This window comes from Lithobates pipiens, unplaced genomic scaffold (genome assembly GCF_037356315.1).
Source record: "Lithobates pipiens isolate NorthernLeopardFrog02 unplaced genomic scaffold, aLitPip1_a1.2 Scaffold_16, whole genome shotgun sequence".
Classification (NCBI taxonomy): domain Eukaryota; kingdom Metazoa; phylum Chordata; class Amphibia; order Anura; family Ranidae; genus Lithobates; species Lithobates pipiens.
The window spans coordinates 355,882,919-355,903,618 of record NW_027507748.1 but is presented as its reverse complement, the minus strand read 5'-3'; the positions used below and the strand labels follow the sequence as shown (position 1 = coordinate 355,903,618).

Sequence of the window (20,700 nt, the reverse complement as noted above, 5' to 3'; positions counted from 1 at the left end):
TTCTTATTACTTTTGGCCACTGTGAAAATGAGAGGAGGCACAAATAGCAACGAAAAGCACATAGTAAAAAAAAAACATGGTAATAATAAGGTTTACACTGTTCCCCATTTTATATAAAAAAAATGTGTTTAGGTTGGGCTTACAGGTTACACAGAAAAGTGCATAATGCTAAAAAAATATATTTTGTATTCTACAGGGGGATTCTGGTGAGCCAGGTCCTAAAGGCCAGGTGAGTATAATATTATTGTATGTGAAGATTCACATACAACATTTTATCTGTATATTTTTTATTAACAAAGCTTCATTTCAGTTTTCTTTTCGTCTTTCCATAGCAAGGTGTATATGGAGAACTGGGCTACACAGGCCCAACTGGAGATCCTGGCCAGCCTGGAGTACAAGGACTAGCAGGACTACCTGGACCAAGAGGTCATAACGGAGAGAGAGGAGTCCCTGGAATGCCAGGACGACCAGGAGTTCCAGTATGTAACATTTGAATTAATTAACAAGTTTACAGAATAAGTTTGAATGATAAAGGAATGCATTTTTACTAGCGTAATGTAATGTACAGTGTGTTCCAAAAAGGGAATTCAGCATTAACCTTAAAGTATTTATGAATCATGCACAGCACCCTACCTGACAATATTTTTTTTATTTGCAGGGCAGAGATGCTGGAGATCAACACATTATTGATGTGGTTCTAAAAATGTTGCAAGGTGAGAAATCTTTTCATTTGCAATGGCCACTTAGTGCCATAAATAAGTGAACAATTTTTGTTGTAGACTCATACAAAGAAATAACAAAGGAATGGTAAAAAACATTCTTAGATTAAATTTATACCATAGAAAGGTTGTATTAGATGTAATGTACCCCCTTCTCATTCAGTTTTGCTGTTTGTTCTCTCCTTTATTTATTGTATTTTTATTACTGCCAGAGACTGTTGGTAACTATTCATTTCCAGAGAATAGAAGCAGTATCATGGTTTTTACCCCTGTCAGTACATGTAGCTTTGGATATTAGACTTCATGCTAAATATGACTTTTAGGAGTCACTAATCACAACATCGCAGCATATTAGACTGAAGGCTATAAAATAACCTGGACATATTATGGGTCACCTGAATATTAGACTTGGAAATATATATATATATATATATATATATATATATATATATATATATAGTACTACTACTGGAAGTATATATATTACCTCATATTTGGCCTTATAATGACAGGTTATGATTCTGCATCTTAAAATGTATACGCACATCAACTCTAGAAAGAAGTGGTTCTATAACAAAGGAAAAAAATGAAAAAAACTCTGAATGGTGCAAACAGTGAAGGCCTCATTTACTAAAGGCAAACAGACTGTGCACTTTGCAAGTGCAGCTGCACTTTAAAAATTGCAGTTGATCCAGAGCTTAGTAAATGAAGGGAAGCTCTGCTGACTTCCATCATCCAATCATGTGTAAACATGTTCTTGCATGTGATTGGGTATTAGGTATTCTTTACAAAATGAAGGTTTGCCTCATTTAGTACGCTCTGGAGCAACCAGGACCAGATTAACATAGGGGCCATTGGAGCTGAAGCTCCAAGCCCCTACTTTAATATAGGCCCAGCAGGGTTGGACTGTCCATTTGGGCACTGCCATTGCCCTACAGATGCTGTCCATTGCCAAAAACCCAGCCCCAAATGCATTTTGAAAAAAAAAAAATTGTAAAAAAATGAAAAAAAAAAATGATGACACCGTCCACTGCACTACTTACACCATCCACTGCCCTACACTGGAAAAAAAATAATAAAAAAGTAAAATTGTAAAAAGAAAACATAAAAAAAAAATATAAGAATGTAAACAATAAAAGATTGCAGCACATGATTAAAAAAAAAAAAATGTAAAAAAAATTATACAGAAAATTTGGGCTCATTTGCATGGGTTCTTTTGCACATAGTGTGAATGAGCAGTTTGTTAAAAATACCTCATTTGTTTTACTAAAATTTTGCATTTTAATTTTATTTATTAACCATAAAAACGACCCTCCAAAGTCCTCAGCACCAGGCCCATGATGCTCTTAATCCGGCCCTGGAAGCCACTGCACTTTGCATAGTGCAACTGCACTTGTAAAGTGCACAGTCTATTTGCCTTAAGTAAATAGGCCGTTAAGTTTTTTTTTTGCACATAATAGCTGTTTCAGCAACATTTAGCGGCATAAATATGTATATACTGTAAAATGCTTCTAGCATATGAACCAGAAATCTGCTGTTCTGGTATACTGGCATGTTCTGTGTAGCGTTAAGAAACATTGAAGCAACTGCTTCTGATCACTTTTGGAAGTAATTTATACTTTATTGCATGATTGCAACAAAAGTGATTACAAAAATGGATATCACTGTAAGGGGGAGTTATTAAAGCTATGTCACATCACAGTGTATGTCGGAATTTAGCATTGCACATAGCTGCAAGTGTCAGCAGTGTGCCCAAATCACTAAAGTGGGAGACTGATGAATACTCTGCTATATAAGAAAGTATCATAAGCAAACAGCCTACATCTATGTATGCTAGCGTATTTCTTCACAATTTTTACTCACTTTCTATTATAAGTAGAATATATTACTGGGTTAGTTTGGTTTATTGTCATATTTCTTTTTCATGTATATCTTCTACATTTTGCTGTTAATTTCTACAAAAGAACAACTAGCGGAGGTGGCCGTCAGCGCTAAGAGAGCTGCCCTAGGAGGAGCCGGCATTGTGGGACCACCTGGACCTCCAGGACCACCAGGACCTCCTGGAGAGCAAGGACCCCATGGACACCATGGACCACGTGGCATCCCTGGAATTATTGGAGTGATGGGACAAATTGGAAACACAGGACCCAAAGGTTGGCAAACTCAAATTTATACAGACCTATCCATTGTCCTTGTATGCAGCTACACATTTAGGTCTTTTTTTGAAAATTGCTATTTAAGAAAACAATTTCAGCTCATTATCCACAGTCAACAGTAAAATAAATGTCAATTCTGACCACACTTATAGTTAAGTCAAAATGGTTGAGACTGAGCTTTATTTTTATATTTTTTATAAACCTTCCACTTTTAGTCCAGTTTGTGTGGTCAGAAGGCAACTACAGACAAAAGTCGATCTTGGTAGATATTATCAGGTCCTGCTAAAAATGTGGGAGCTATTTCTGAGCTTATTCTAAAATGCTAGTTGTCTGGCTGTCTTTGATCTCAATAATTTCTGAATCCCTGATTGATAACAAACATGCAGATGTCAGAACAGAAGTCAGAACATTTTACCTACAACAACTCTATTAGTTATGCAGGGACGTTTTATGAAAATAGTTGACCTGTGTGCAAGAACACAGTGGGCCTCTATTTTTAGCGATATAGCGTCTGTAAAGCGCATCAGTGTGAAATTAGCCTTAGTCAGAGGCGGCTCTAGACTTTGTGAGGCCTTAGGCAAAACTTAGACATGAGACCCCATTCACGCCCATAATGGGAAAAATATTATAAAAATAATAAAAATGAACTGTATAGATGTGCATATATTAACTTAAATCCTATGAACTATGAAATCACAGTTTCTATAAATTTCTCTAACCAATTATTCTTTAATCAAATATCATTAAACATATGGTGGGTTGGTGTGTGTATATCCGCTATCTTCTTGTAGCTCTTTTGCTAGCGGAGGAGTCCGGCTTTCTTCCTCGCCGCCGGCCTCTTCTCCCGACTTCGGGGGTCTTGTCCCCCTCTTCGGTTCTTCTGCCGGGCCACCGCGCCTTCTTATAGCTCTTTTACAGGCGGTGGCCCGGTCTTCTGTAGCCGCTGCCGCCTTCCGTTCTTCTTCTTCTTCTCCTTCTTCTCCAGGAGATGTTGACTCGACGCTCTCTCCGGCCACAATGCCAGGGATGCACTGCGCGGCCACTTATATAGGGACAAGGGGCGGTGTCACATGGCTTTATGTCACATGGGTTGGTGTCACATGGTGACCCCGCCCCCTTACGATGTCACAGTCCCCATGTGACATCAACCCATGTGACCAACCCATGTGACATAAAGCCATGTGACACCGCCCCTTGTCCCTATATAAGCAGCATGTCCCTGGCATTGTGGCCGGAGAGAGCGTTGAGTCAACATCTCCAAGAGAAGAAGGAGAAGAAGAAGAAGAAGAAGAAGAACGGGAGGCGGCAGCGGCGACAGAAGACCGGGCCACCGCCTGTAAAAGAGCTATAAGAAGGCGCGGTGGCCCGGCAGAAGAACCGAAGAGGGGGACAAGACCCCCGAAGTCGGGAGAAGAGGCCGCGGCGAGGAAGAAAGCCGGACTCCTCCGCTAGCAAAAGAGCTACAAGAAGATAGCGGAGGAGTCCGGCGAGAAGACCCCCGAAGACGGAAGACCCCCGGAGCTGTGCAATAAAGTATTTTATCTCGTGTGTTGTGTTTTTTTTTGTACTTTTATTTTACAGGTGAATGGGTAGGGGTACATTGTACCCCATACTCATTCACATAGGGTGGGGGGCCGGTATCCGGGGGCCCCCTTATTAAAGGGGGCTCCCGGATTCCGATAAGCCCCCCGCCCGCAGACCATGGTTGTCGGGAAGAGGCCCTTGTCCTCATCAACATGGGGACAAGGTGCTTTGGGGTGGGGGGGCCGCGCGGCCCCCCCTTCCCCAATGCACCCCCCATGTTGAGGGCACGCGGCCTGGTACGGCTAAGGAGGGGGGGGCGCTCGCTCGCCCCCCTTTCCTGGCCGGCCGGGTAGCGTGCTCAGACAAGGGTCTGTTGTGGACTTGGGGGGGACCCCCACGCCGATTTTTTTCGGTGTTGGGGTTCCCCTTTAAGTCCATACCAGGCGGCGGGGCCAGCGACGTCTCCTTCGCGGGCCTCGCCTACCTGGAGACCCGCTCGAAATGAGCGGACTTTTCTCCGGGCGGGAAAAGTCCACTCATTTTAAAAGTACGGCGGACTGGCGCACACACGGCCGGATTGTCCGCCGAAATGCGAGTACGGCGGGCAGATTGTTGTGCAAACCGAAATTCTAAGTCCTGTCGGGTCAAAAAAGTATGCCGGAGGCTACACACGGGGGGATTGTTTGGCGGACTTGAGTTTGCCGGACTTTTCCACCGGATTGTTTGATCGTGTGTACGCGGCATTAGATGGTAACAGGGACTGATGTAAAAGTGCTGTGAAAATTTGCTCTATAAATATAACTATAATAATAATAATAATACAAGGATAATCTGCAGAGATGGGCAACAAAATATGCTTCATTAAACAACAGAGATCCAATATAAGGCAAACAAAGACAAATATCTGTAGAAGCACAATATTTCAAATCATTAAACAACCAGGGGTTAATGATAAGATATAATATAGCTAGTAAATCGATCAGATATATTGAAGTTAAACAAAAAGAACCTAAGTCATGCTGATATTTCTATATGTTTCCAATACTACTATTTATTTATTTTCCATAAAGATTTTTATTGAAAATAAGGAAATACAGAATAATGGATTATGTTACAAAAACAGGTAGCATCAAATGAATGGAACATAACAAATTTCCTATACAGATCACATTGCAGGAAAATTGAGCATAGTAGAGGTTTAGCGTTATAAATGGAAGAATGTTTGTATCAAGTCTAATAAGAGATGGTTGATTTAAAACAATTTTTGTGAATATGCGGTGGCTGCCAAAAGGAAGCATGTTTAAGGGGGACCAAAAGTGGTTGACTTAGGAGCTGTTTCCGCTGTTTATCAGGCAAGTGCATAGTGTTTGGCAGATGATTTGAAGGTTATTAACTGTATCGTAGGAATGTACTTATTAAGAGTGAGTGTTTTTTCAGTGAGTGAGGTAAGAAGGTTATAGTATAGACTATAGTATCTCCCTGCTAGACTGGTATGTCGAGAGTAGGTTGGAATGTTTACGTTAGGTATGTGTCTGGATAAGGGATACATCTTCTGTTTGTCTGTGGTGTGATTGGGGTTCAGGTGTGGAATGGGGAGAAGAGGGGGGTAGGTGGATAGAAAGAGAGGGGAGGGAAAAGAAGAAGAAGAAAAAAAGGGGGGTAGCCAGAGTAGGGAAGAGAGTGGGTGCTATCCTGCAGGAGTGGGACAGTGAGCATCATGTAGTGGGGGGACAGTCAATGCTGGGTTGTACCAACCTTGATCCATGGTGAGCAATCCTGATTTGGTAATTGTCTTCTTTAGTCAGATAGCCAGGCTCTTCTGTGTGCTGGAGAGGCAGTTGGGCTATAATTTCTTGGCATGCCATGGGCTGGCAAGGGGGGTTTTTGTGGTGCCAGTGAGCAATGGCATCCTGGACCCCAATGCCCGGCCTTGTAAATACCTTCCATTGAAGTAGCATTTTTTGTCGGTTGGAGGCAAAAGTCGCTATACCACACAGGCAAGCCTATCGTGGGGTTCTCCAGAACATTGCAGAAGTGTTCCAGATCCTTGGGGACTTTTAAAGCCACTGTGCGACCTTCATTTGATGCCAGGAGCCAGAAAATGAACTTCTATCTGTAAGCAATGGATCTGAAGTGTAAGAGGTCTCAGTTCTTTTCTTCGTTGCAGTGTGATGTTTGAAAGATCTTTATAGATTTTCAGTTCTGCTTCGTGTGACATTATGCATCCGCTATTGTGTGCTTTTCTTAGGATCTCTTCTTTTTGGGGGAAGCTAACCAGGCAGCAGACTACATCCCAAGGCAGGTCAGTGTCCCTGCCACGAGGTTTGAGGGCTCTGTGCAGGCGTTTGACCTCAATCGGGGCATCCTGGGGCCTTTCCAGAATGTCATTAAATAGGGCTGTTGTGGTCTGGGTGAGCCTATTGGGATCAATATTTTCAGGTAACCCTCTTATTCTCAGATTGTGGCGCATCCCACAGTTGTCCAGGTATTCTATGTGACGGTGAAGATCTGTCAGGTGGATGGCATGGGACTCATGACTTACTGCACCTGACATAGAGAGGGATCATGACGGGCTGTCGTAATCTCCCCTCCTCCACTCTGGTGTTGATTGCCTGGATGTCTCCCCGCAGGTCTGAGATCGCGGCCGACAAGGTATTCCTGATGTCAGCGGTTATCTCCTGCATGTCATGCAGATTGAGAGAAGGTACTTGAGGGAGCGGGGCCGTTGTCTTGTGGTGAGCGTGGACTTCTGCTCAGAGAGCGGGATCTCCTGGAGGCGCCCTGAGAGGCTGACATGGCATCCCTCTGTTGCTGGGAGCGGAATAGCTATGGGATGGTGCTGCTGAGCTGTGTTTGTTGTTCTTTGGGTGATTGGGATTTAGTAGCTGAAGCGCTGCAGAATGTTCTATTCATGTTCCACTGATCAAAGCCTCAGTTATAGGGGATTTGGACCTTGGGTAGACGGAGCTCTGGAACTAATCGGCCATCTCAGATCCGGACCAAACCACACCCCTTACTACTATTTATTGTAAAATAATGAAAGTGTACCTCTATGATATCAGCTACCAATTTCATAAGCGTTATTGAATCGATTCTAGCTTTACTTAGAATTCTATTTAAAGATATACAAAGCTAGCTGGATGCCATCATCCACTAAGCAGGATCAAAGTTGCAATAATCTTTTTGATATTTCAGAGCAAACCAGAAATTGTTTAATTGAACATCATCTGATTTGTACAGGCATTTTCAGCAAACTATATGCGGATTCATTGACAGTTCAGAAGGCATTAACATTACATTACCAATGTATTAGTACCAAAGTGTCCCTTTAAAGGCATAAAGCGGAATTGGGAAATTTCAGGGAACAAAATGGGGTATATTTATAAAAACGTTTGCAGAATTTGTTTTTGGGCAATTCATCCGATATTCAACTGAAATTCTACAACCACATTCACAACCACATTCATTTAGGAATATATGACAGTCGGTAAAGAGCTGGAATATCACATTTACAAACAAAGGTTTAAATATAGCTTATACTCCAGTACCTGCCCTGCACACCAGACATGGGGGCTAGTATCTCCATGGGAAGATGCAGTGGCAAACTTGGAACCTTTGGCTATTCATGACAGGGACAGCGTTTTTGGCCTAAGTAGAGTTTACAATTATGCCTTATTGATTGGTGAGTATGGTGAAAGGTGGATGTTTCTAAAGGACGTAGTTTATTGTGACACCTTTTCACCTTCCATTATCAGCCTCTTTTGCAACTCTCAGCATTCAAACACATATTATCGTAGAGCTACAAAGGAAATTGGTACTGGAAGACTTTCCTCTGCCAGCACTGTGATTGCAGGTCAGAATAAGGTATCTATATAGCGCCTAGCATGTGTTACTGGCTGCAGATACCTCTCTGGTCAATGTCTGAATGGTGAAGTATCTCTATTCAGAGCCACTGGCCTAATATATTTTATTAGTTCTGGCCTGGTGGGCAAAAAACAGAATGCTATAAGTGCTTTCAAGGGAACAAAAGATGCTTTACTATGCAGATTGAAAAGGAGAAAATAAGTTACTTCTTAGGCTGGGAGGCGTTGCACCCCATGTAGACAACACCTTTAAAACATGGTACATTTCAGTCACTTTTTTTAGATGTACACATAAATAGTATTTCTCTATATACTTGAACTCCAGGCAAGAGCTAGATATGCAGATGGAATACTTATAAGATAGCTCTTTTATCTGCCAAAGGATCTGTATTTTTTCATCCATTTCTGAGATTTGCACAGCTCTGCAGCACAGCTGAATTGTGCTACTTATCTCTTTCCTAGTCAAGCTTTTCTGTACAGGGGACTGCGAGAGGATGATTCAGAGTCAAATTGAGCAGCATTAAAAAAAAAAAATTATTGTAATGATGTATTACAAAATACCAAAGTGCAAACATCTGTGTCATTTACAGTAAATCTGCCTGGGGTTCAGCTTTATGGTTTAGAGGAATGGCATTAAACAAAAGCATACTGAGTATTTCTAGTGAACACTTTTATACCGTATGTGATCCTTTCTTATTAACAGGAAGACGAGGAGAAAAGGGAGACCGTGGCGACACAGGACGTGGCCACCAGGGTATGCCTGGACCCCATGGTATTCCAGGTGAGTTTAATAAAAACACTGGGTTATAGTCAAGATATTCTTTTTGTTAATGAAAGTTTCAGTTACTCCTACAACTCTATAAAAAAGCTTTAGATGGCTTGTAGTGTTTACATTTTTTTCCAGATTTCTGTTTGCCTTTGACTTTCAGAGTAATCAAACATCCTGTTAGTGTAATTTTCATTGTTACCCATTCATTAAACTAAACACTTCTCAGCCTGAGCCTATGAGGGAGATTTACTAAAATTGGAGCACTCAGAACCTGGTACAGCTGTGCATAATAGCCAATCAGCTTCTAACTTCAGCTTCTTCAATTAAGCTTTCACAATAAAACCTGGACGCTTATTGGTTTCTATGCAAGGCTGCACCAAATTTTCCATTCTCCAGTTTTAGTAAATCCCCCCCTATGAGTCAATTGTCATACTCATTTTCAAATATACAAATTGTAAAACTAAGAGCGTTTAAGGAAACCATGCCATTATACAGTATGTAATGTCCACTAATATAAGTGTCTTGTCATCAGGTCTCCCTGGTATTCCTGGTCACGCCATTGATGGAAAAGATGGAGAAAGAGGTCCAGAGGGAGCAGCAGGAGACCCTGGCAGACCTGGGTTACCTGGTCCAGCAGGTCTCCCTGGATTTTGTGAGGCAGCAGCATGTTTGGCAGCATCTGCATATGCTCCAGCTTCTCTGACTGAGCCCGGAGTCGTCAAAGGTTAAAAATCCCACTCACCCTATCAAATACTGCTAGGACAAAAAGACTGAATTATGAAAAATAACATCAAAAGGAACCTATTCCTTGCTATAAGGACCCACACCCCAAGTACATCATTCTAAGGGTCCTTCTGATACAAGGGAAGTTATTGGGACTTATATAATTATCAACTTTGGCATGGCAAATGGAGGAACAAAATAGAAATGTTCTTACACTCAGAAAAGCCATCATAAATTGTCGGCAATGTGCAATCAACCACTTTCCTCCTAAACACTGACCTCAGCATCATCCTTTCTCGTATGCTTAATTTTGGCAAAATCACCTGATTGCTCTGGAAGAATATATTGTCCAAAAGTCAGAACCCATGTCTGACATGTGAAGCAATACTCTACTCAGTCTGTTCGGTCAATCTTGCTTTTTGTAAATGCAGGTTTGGGCTCACATAGAGTAATAAAGATCTGTCCTATGATGTATTATGATTCCAGATACTTTGTAGCACATCTTGGCATCTGGATAACCATAATTACTATGCAATATTTGTTGTTGGTGATGACCTTTGTAACAATCATTGACAGTACTAACACACACAGGACATATGCCTTTAATTATTGTAAAAGAAATCGACCAAGGTTTAAAGCTCATTTTAAGGGACCCACAATCTTTAAAAAAGATGACGATAGATATACTTGTTTGCATTTTGCACAGATCCTGAACAAACTAACATGATTTTATATTATCAATATAAAGAGCAGAAGCCACAGCAACCAGACAGAATTCAATTTTCATTTGTTCAAGTACAAAACAATGCTGAAAGACAATTTCTGATTAGTTGCTAAATGTTATTATGCATCATTGCTATTTGTACTACATTTTTGAATAGGATAATTAATGATGGGCATAATGTGTCATCAGTATTATTAGAATTTAGAACAACATGATAAAGAGTTTTTATCCTTCTACAAGTAATTAGAAATTGACATTTTCCTAGTGCAGGTTTGAAAATGAAGCCAATACTTGTCTGATTGGTGGATATACATGTAATTATTTTTCTCTTTCGTGCACTGTCTTTAGCATGGGATGCTTTGTATATATGCCAAAATGTGAATCAAAAAATATATACCTAGAGGAGATTTACGTGTGTCACTATTGCTTTCTATCCTGCTAGTGTTATGTGTGAATTATATCTGTTCTTGATGTCATGTTGTCTTGTCCCTCCTCTATGTGCTTCTTTTCTAGATATGTAAATCTATAACAGACAGGCGATCATATTGCTTTGATTGGTGCTGTCTGGGCTTCTTGTTTGCATCTGCACTTTTCATCCTTAGCTATATAGGCACATTTTAATAGCTTAGTACCTTGTCAAATGTTTCATTTACAGCAAATTAAAATTAATAGACCAAATTAGTAAAGTGAGTTAAAGTACACTGTAGCAAAGAACATATGGGTTCACTTCAAGCATCCACTCGGAGATGCACTATTTTTTTTTTTATAAATCTCATGCACGTGATTGGATGGTTGGCGTGAACACTTTACTTCACACACATTGCCTCCCTTTGTACTTTAGTATATCTGGACTGGCCTAATCTGTTTCAAGCAAGGGATAGGTTAATCCCAAACTATTGGATTTTAAAATTTTCCAATGACCTGCTTTATCAATGATGCTTTATCCATATCCCTGTAATAACATAAACAATTTACTTGTATGCTTTTCTGTTACATGTCCTAAGGGTATGGTAGCAACTTCATGTTTTGTGTTATGTTTGGACCTTTTACTTTTTAGCCAGAGGTTTATGCTTATCCCATTACCATGTAATGTGATATGCATTCATGGCAATGTTACAGTTATGTATTACCTTTTCCTGGCTGATGTGTTCTCTTGGCATCTCCATCTTGAAATATATGTCCTGTTTGTAATGTATGTACTACATGTTTTTGTTACTTAGTTTTTTTATAATTGAGCTTTACAGGTCTATATTTGATAACATAGAGCTATAGTGGGCAGAAACTTAGCAACCAATCAGATATATGTATTTATCAGTATTGTACAGTTCAACTATTGAACGTTAACATCTGGTTGTTTGCTATAGCTTATGTTCTATTATATCCCTTTGCTCTGTATTATTAAAAATGACCTAGTAGTATTGTGCATGCCCTTTATGTTTCTGTGTTGTGTATATCCTGTTAGTAGTAAAGACATCAAAATACTGTCTGCTTATGCTTAAAATAACAGTCTTGTGTGTTTAGGATGTATGTGTTGTCTGTTCTGTTTAATGTGTTATACTGTATGTCACATCACATCCCTGTTAAATGTGTTTTGTGTTTCCCTGTTAAACGTATCTTGTGTGTAGATGATGCAATCAATTTGGTGCAAATACCAGATAATTTATAATTATCCACACACTTTTTATGGTTTGTGCTTTTCGTTTTGTATGCTGTGCTTATAGTTTGTATTGTTCCTGCTTGTATGTTGCCTGTTTCTTGTTTGCCTCTTTGTATCTTTGTATTTTCATCCTGTCCTTTGTGCTGTTATGCATGCCCCAATTATTATTATATTATTATTATTTTTTGCAATTCTGCAGAAATTCAACTTTATGTATTTAGTTTTTATCTTGTGGTGGTTATGTGGTGCCTGAGACAAATGTTGCCCTCATATTGCAGAATTGGTTTTGTGAAAAACTCCACCCAAGAGGCTCAATTTACAAAGCTTTAGCACCAGCCTAAGGAAGACCATACACGACTTCCCCCACCCGATGCTGCCCCCTCCACCGGGAGAAGACAGTTGCTTGGCAGGAGGGATTTCCCTGTCAAAACTGTCTGTGTTGATAGGGGAATGGTGAAAATTTCTTTCCTGCAACCCAGGATTGCAGGAAAGAAATTCACATTGACTATGGCCTGCCTAAGGCCCCTTTTCACATGGATAACAGTGTTAATTGACCGCCCCCCCCGAACATATACATTTTAGGCTGGGTTCACACTATTGCAAAATGGAATGAGGGTTTCCCTGCATCCAATTGGCATATCAGGAGATTGTGACTGGCTCTCTATGGAACTGGTTCACAAATCTCCGGACCGGCTCTGGTGTGAATTGCACAGAAGTCCTGTGTGTCTTCTGGTCTGTTTCAGGTACAAATTCAGACAAAAAATCAGGCTGAAATTGGACCTGAGACGGTGAATAGGGGCACACTGGACCCCTTCTGTGAGCCGATCCATGCTGCGGTGTGAACCCAGCCTGAGAGTGGGCTGTAAAAAGGAACGCAGGCATTCAGTAGACGATACTGCTGCTTCCTGAATGCTTGATTTTTTTTCTTTTTTTTTTACAGCCAAACTGGGATTTTGCATGGTATTACAGGATGACAGCTGTGCGCCAAACGTTTGGCTCATTACTGTGGTGTGGTCCTATTGACTTCAACATGTGAGTTTGACATACAGCAATCTGTGCTGCCTGTCATATTGGACATGCTGAGTTAAATTTGCAGTAGCTGTGAAACATGTATGTGAACCCTTTTGGCTGCCATGTTAGGTTTTAGCTGGGTGGTGAGGGTGCAGTAAAAATGCAGATCAACCACTTATTTTTAATACTCCCTTGCTCCCATGTGAAAGGGATCTAAAGGAATGGCATTTTCAGCCATTTTACTGTAATTTTATGCCTATTCTATGATAACATTCAAGATCTTCATAGTGAAAGGCATAACTGTTTCAACAAAGGCAAACCATCCCTTTTATACGTAAAAAATGCCTTACAAATGCATGTTTAGGCCCTGTGTCCAAAGGCTTTTGTTCACTTCAGACAGGTTTTGAGTACCCATACCAGTCAATAGGAATACAAAACTTGCTAGAAGTAGGTCAAATACAAGTAAAAAAGAGGCCACCTGCAGGTCGAATGTACCTGTCAATGAATTCTGAATGATCTCAGAAGCATCTCAAACTGATGTTAGCATAATGCCATTGACACAAGTCCAAAGCCTGTCGACAAAGGCTCTTAGTCATATAACAAAAACATGAGCCATTTAAAAAAACTATAATCCATTAGTAAACAATCAAAGGTTACTTTCATTTTCTAACCTGCACAAGAAAAAAGTTTGGTTGCTGTGATAACTAATTCAGTTTTCTTGAATTTTTGTAAAGAAACTAAACGATGGACAGTTATTGTATTTAAAACTCTAAACTCTGTATTTGGATCTATTCCTGGAAATGTGTATGTTTTATGCAGTGTTATATTTCACATGTGGAGATAGGATAATGTATATATATACTACATAGAGATCTCTGGCTCCCAATGTTAAAATTAAAGTATCAGGAGGATGTTCAGTGAACTGATGTTTGTGTCTTAGAAAAAGGTAAGAAGTTTTAGTGAGAGATAAATCACCAGATGTCTGTGTTTATGGAGGTTAGAGGTATAGGTTCTTTCTTTATTAGTCTTCAAAAGTTTCAAACATTGTGATTTATTGTTCAATTATAATGCAATTTTTTCCTTAACCTTGCCCATTATTCAAATTTACCTCACATTATTTTTCCTTTTTCTACTTAGTCTAATTAAATTTAAGGTACAATACTTCTGACACATGAGCTTGTAAAACTGTAATTTATGTGTGTGTTTGTATTATTTTTTTTCAATGGAAGATATGCAACTTGTCCTTTGATGGCTGTAAGCAATTAATTGCCTTCATTCAGTCCTGAGATGTCAAATCTCATGTGCCAAGTCTATCACTTTAATGTTCCTCCAAATGTAAATCTGTGTAAATGATTATTTTATAAATAACTGAGAAAATAAGAATTTCTGACGCAAGAGAAGAATAAAGCAAAGTCGGGGTGTAGTTTTTCTTGCGGTTGCTGTGAGTTTTACTTTTACAGAATGAGTAATACTAGATTAAGCTTTCTAATAGGCACTAATCCTGCCAAAATTGTCTGGATCTTGTCATAGCATGATATTTGTGGAATATTGCAAACTTTAACAGACATGTTTGGCAGTGTAATATTTATGGGGCACTTGTAAACTGGGTTGGATTAATGTTACCCCAAAAAGTTTGGGGTAACATTAATTCAAAAATATTTTATCTATGAGTCTGTATGTCCTTGTGAACATTTGAAAATTTAGCTTATTCTCTTTTCATATATTAGTTTAATGAAAATATCTGGTGATTCTGCCAGTCCTAATTCATCCATGTTGTAATTTGGACACGCCAAACATGGAAGCAGATCCATGCTGGTGTGGTCAGCTTGTGCATCAATCTTTCCTTCTTGGATTTACAGGATGCCATGCCAATCCACAGTGTGCCCGTAGCTTCCATAGTCAGCTTCAGCCCTCTCCCCAGCTCTGCTCTGCCTTTCACAGCCTACATAGACAAGGAATGTATTTCTCTGCTGATATCAAGCAATGGAAACACAGCCCCCCGTGTGTATTTTGTGATAATATAAGAAAAAACAAAAAAACAAGGCAAATGTGTTATACGATCACGACTTTTAGTGCACTAAAATATGAGAGTGGTCCTGGAGGTTCAATGAGCCTAATTTTTATCATCTGGGACCCCTGTGAATTCTCCAACTCTTGCACTACCTTAAAACCGTGCCCTAGAGTCTGATTGCTTGTCTAGTTAAGAATTTGCTTTCTTTTACATCTACCGGAAAACTCTTGAAATTTTAGATTCAAATAATTTTAGACTCTTTTACAACTGCTCCATCAGCAATAAATAACAAGAATCCAGCTACAAAGAATCCATACTACAATCTAACAATGGCTTCACCGCATCAAAGACATCCAGTAAATAGAAGACATCTCTAGTCCTGTCAAAGGTACTGATGTCACAGATAACTACAAAACCCATCTATCATCTCAGACTCGCCACCACAGGTTACTCTCTCCCCAGCAACTCCCTTTTCCCCCTAACCCCTTCCTCCTTTACACCCAGCAAACCATAAACCAATCCACACCACACTCCAGAAGCAGTGTTCCTAGCCTTCTTGTTGACTATGCATGCACAAATTTTATACTGATTTCTCATGGTAACTCCACGCCTAGCACCCATCAAGCGCATGCGGGTACTTACCTGTTGTCATTCAATGTTTTCCACTCAGCAAAGCAGGCCACAAAATTATTACTTGTTTACTTTTTTTTAGCTTCATCCAGTTCCCTGTGAGCTGCTACAGTCCTCTAAGAAGTGCACCCTTTCTGTTAAAATCAAGATAAATTCCTGTGGGAGGGGCTACAGTCTTCTCTGGACTCTTATGCTAACAATCTTTCCAGGATCTACCTCATTTCCTTCTTTGTTTGACTGATATAAGCTCTGGGTTGTCTGCCCTCCCCCTCCCTTCTCCTCTCACACGCCACACAGCTAACATTGATTCTCTTACAGACAGCTTCTACCTGCACACTGTGTAGCTGTCTGATATGTTGCAGTTCTAACCTGTGAAGCTCCCAGATAAAAACGGCTGCACAGCATAACAGTTTGCAGATAGAGGCTGTCTGTAAGAGAATATATTTAAGATGTGTGCTGTGTGAGGGGTGGGTAGGAGGGAAAGAGCAACTGTGTTCTGTATGGGATTTGGGAAGGAGCCCAATGGGCACATCTTCCATAGAGGATGAGGGGCACAACTTAAATCCAGGGGGCACAGACCTCCCCAACACCTTCCCCTAAATACAGCCATGTCTGTACCACTATTCACAGAAATAGCACAGTGCCTGAACTTGTTTACTATTCAGGTATGTGCCTGGTCAGTAGATGCAGCCACATCTCCCAGTAGAGGAGGGACAGAAAGAGTGGGTAGATTGCTGAGTTTGTAACCATCCCCTCTAAACCTACAAACAGCAAATGGACCATTACAGGGACCTACATGACAGATGAAGTGCCTCTGCTGGAAAAACAAAAGGAGAGAGAAAAGATAACAGGTGATTTATGATTATAGTCATAGTTATCACTTGTTTAGCCTATCCCATACTTCTCCTTTAAGTCTCAATTTTCCAACCACAAAGGAAGAAGTCTGTTTAGGAACATCAACCTTGCACCCCTTACAGGCATATCTCACACCCCTGGTTTATATCTATGGCACAGTTTGACCCTTCAGTTTCTTATTGAAACAAGAAAACGTGCGTGCCTGCCTGCCTAGGAGAACTTACCATTAGAGCTTCCACCAATGACCCACTAAACAAAGAGATTTATCACACTTAGTGCTACTTCCCTTTATTTGAAATAATGCAGTCCAGCTTTCAAAGTTATTTGTATGTTTTAAGTAGTTTTAACCACTTCAGCCCTGGAGGATTTGGCTGCTCAATGACCAGAGCACTTTTTAAAATTTGGCACTGCGCTGCTTTAACAAAATTTGCATCCTTTTTTTCCCACAAATAGAGCTTTCTTTTGATGGTATTTGATTGCCTCTGTGATTTATATTTTTTGCGATATAAACGGACCGAAAATTTTGAAAAGAAAAAAAAAATATTTTCTACTTTTTGTTATAAAGAAAAATTAATACTCAATTTTAGTCATACATTTAGGCCAAAATGTATTCAGCCACATGTCTTTGGTAAAAAATGTCAATAAGCATATATTTCTTGGTTTGCGCAAAAGTTTCAGCATCTACAAACTAGGGTACATGTGCCATAGTTATATTTGGAATTACACCCCAAAATACATTCTGCTGCTTCTCCTGAGTGCAGAGATACCACATGGGTGAGACTTTTTGGAAGCCTAGCCCCGTACAGGACCCCGAAAACCAAGCACCGCCTTCAGACTTTCTAAGGGCTTAAAATGGTGATTTCCCTTCCTCGCTACCTATGACAGGTTCAGAGGCCATGAAATGACAGGATATCACAAAACCCTCCCCAAATGACACCATTTTGGAAAGAAGACACTTCAAGCTATTTGCTGAGAGGCATGTTGAGTCCATGGAATATTTTATATTTTGCCACAAGTTTTGAGAACAAAATCCCCCCCCCCATGACCCCATTTTGGAAAGTAGACACCCAGAACTATTTGCTGAGAGGCATGTTGAGTATTTTGCAGATCTCACTTTTTGTCACAAAGTTTTGAAATTTGAAAAAAAAATTACATTTTGCTTTTCTTTCTTCACTTTCAAAAATAAATGGGATTTGTAAAATATTCACCATGCCTCTTAGCAAATACCTTGGGGTGTCTACTTTCCAAAATGGGGTCATTTAGGGGGATTTGTGCTATCTGGACATTTCAGGGCCTCCGTAACTGTGATAGGTAGTGAGGAGTAAAATCACAATTTTACGCCTTAAGAAGGTCCGGAAGCGGCGCTTGGCTTTTGGGGTCCTGTACGCTGCTAGGCTCCCAAAAAGTGTGGTAATACTCAGAAGAAGTAGCAGAATGTATTTTGGGGTGTAATTCCATGTATAAACATGCCATGTTTGAACAATATATCATTTAGTGACAACTTTGTGTAAACAAATAAATAAAAAATAAATACAATTTTCCCTAAACTTGTGGCAAAATATCAAATATTCAATGGATACAACATACCTCTGAGCAAAAAGCTTGAAGTGTCTTCTTTCCAAAATGGGATCATTTGTGGGAGTGTTGTGCTATCTTGAATTTCAGGGCCTCCGAAACTGTGATAGGTAGTGAGGGAGTGAAATCACAATTTTACGCCCTTAGAAAGCCTGAAGGCAGCGAATGGTTTTGTAGCAGAATGTATATTGGGGTGTAATTCCACAATTAACCATGTCATGTTTGAACAATATATCATTTAGTGACAACTTTGATCAAAAAAAAAAAAAAGTGTAATTTTCCCGAAAGTATAAAACATTCCATTGACTCAACATGCCTAACAAATAATAGCTTGGGGTGTCTACTTTCCAAAAAGGGGTCATGGGGGGGAGGGGGGGTTTGAACGGTCCTGGCATTTTATGCACAACATTAAGAAGCTTATGTCACACATCACCCACTCTTCTAACCACTTGAAGACAAAGCCCTTCTGACACTTTTTGCTTACATGAAAAAATATTTATTTTTTGCAAGAAACTTTGAACCACCAAACATTATATATTTGTTTACATCAAAGGCCCTACAGATTAAAAAATTTTCGCACAGTATTTGCACAGTGATTTTTCAAACTAAATTTTTGGGGAAAAAAACTCACACTTTTTTTAATTTAATGCACTAAAACACACTATATTGCCCAATTGTTTTATGAAATAAAAAAGATAATTTTATGCTGAGTACATGGATACCAAACACGACATGCTTTGAAATTGCGCACAAATGTGCAGCTGAGACAAACTACATGCATTTTTAAAAGCCTTTACAGGTTACCACTTTAGATTTACAGAGGAGGTCTACTGCTACAATGACTGCACTTGATCTTGATCTGACCTTCGTGGTCATACCTCACATGCATGGTGCAATTGCTGTTTACATATGACACCAGAACGACGCTTGCACAGGGGGACAGGGGTGCTTTTTTTATTATTTTTATTTTGCTTTCTTATTTTATTTTTAAACTGTTCCTTTCATATTTTTTTTAAATCATTTTTATTGTTATCTCAGAGAATGTAAACATCCCCTCTTTTTTTGAAAAAATTGGGGTCAATAAGACCCTAGATCTCTCCTCTGCCTTTAAAGCATCTGACCACACCAAGATCGCTGTGATAAAATGCTTTCCCGATGTTAGGTATAAGTCATGAAATGTTTGTAGCTTCTAGTTTCTTAGGCCATAGAGATTATTGGAGCTGTTCTGGTCTCGGATCAGCTCTATGGTCAGCTGGCAGAACCACTGGCTGCATTCTCGGGTTCCGTGTTTGGACAAGAGAGCCTGAGTAACCAGGGAAGACCGTGGGAGGGGGGGCATTCCCTCTGTCTGCTTGTACAAGCAGTCTAGAGGCTAATTAGCCACTAGGATTGCTTTTACATGAAAGCCGACCGCTGGCTAAAAAGAATGATACCGAAACCTGCAGGCATTATTCTAGTATAACCATTCAAAGTCCAGCAACATACCAGTACGTTGCTGGTCCTTGTTGGGCATACATAGTAATGTTCTTTTTTTCATGCAGCCTGTTGGCTGAACGAAAACAAGAGATTGATCGGTGGGTATGCCCACCATTAGAATACCGCCCTTCATCCACCCACTTCTAATGATGGGCATACATGCACCATTTTCTTTAAACTGTGGTGGTGAAATCACTTCCCACAGTGCTGGAATTGTTGATTTACGTATCGTTGGAGTAAACTCTGTTGCTGTCAAGATAAATAAATCCGTGCTGCAGCTGAATTGCATACCTGCTAAGCAAATTATGGTTAACAGTAAAACAAAGTAACATTACAGTATAATAGTAAGACATACCATACCTGCAAAGCAAATACAATGAAACATTTTTTAAAACAATCTGTGCCTAAAAAAGATTGGGGGAAATCCGCCCCTAATATTATGGACAAATCGCCTCTCCACCCCTGCCCCCATGCTTTGGCATATTTGCTCTTTTTTTGAACTGTGATGGTGAAATCACCTTCTACAGCGCTGGAGTCGCTGATTTATGTATCATGTATCGTGGGAGCAAACGCTGTTGCTGTTAAGATAAATAAATCAGCGCTGCAGCTGAATGGCGTACCCGAAAACAAAAAATGGTTAACAATAAAACACATTAAAAAGTAAAGTATAAAATAATGACATACCTGAAAAGCAAACATGATAAAACATAGTAACAATTAAACATTGCATTGTAGAATACAGTAAAAAAGAGCAGAACAACAGAGAGAGAGAGAGAGAGAGAGAGAGAGAGAGAGAGAGAGAGAGAGAGAACAATAAAACAAAAACTATTTTTGTTTTTTTTATTTTATATATATATATTTTAACTTTTATTTATTTATTTATTTTTACACTTTTTTTGTATCAGTAACAGTTGTAGTAGTTGTAACAGTTCGGTTCCAGGTTCGGGTCTCTAAGAATGTGATGGTATCTTTGGAGACCCTGTGAAAGTGTGTCCTAGTCTGTGCAG

The 20,700-nt window shown here is 39.8% G+C and overlaps 1 protein-coding gene across 1 annotated transcript in view; it reads left to right on the top strand.

Annotated features, from left to right (window-relative positions):
* The window catches only part of COL9A2 (collagen type IX alpha 2 chain), a 102,294-nt gene extending 87,720 nt beyond the window's left edge, over positions 1-14,574 (top strand). The window contains exons 27-32 of the mRNA XM_077481925.1: positions 197-229; positions 333-479; positions 659-713; positions 2,684-2,872; positions 8,966-9,043; positions 9,564-14,574. Of these exons, the coding sequence (XP_077338051.1) occupies positions 197-229; positions 333-479; positions 659-713; positions 2,684-2,872; positions 8,966-9,043; positions 9,564-9,760 (699 nt within the window). The 3' untranslated portion in view covers positions 9,761-14,574. The remainder of the gene's footprint in view (positions 1-196; positions 230-332; positions 480-658; positions 714-2,683; positions 2,873-8,965; positions 9,044-9,563) is intronic.
* Positions 14,575-20,700: the final 6,126 nt, after the last annotated feature.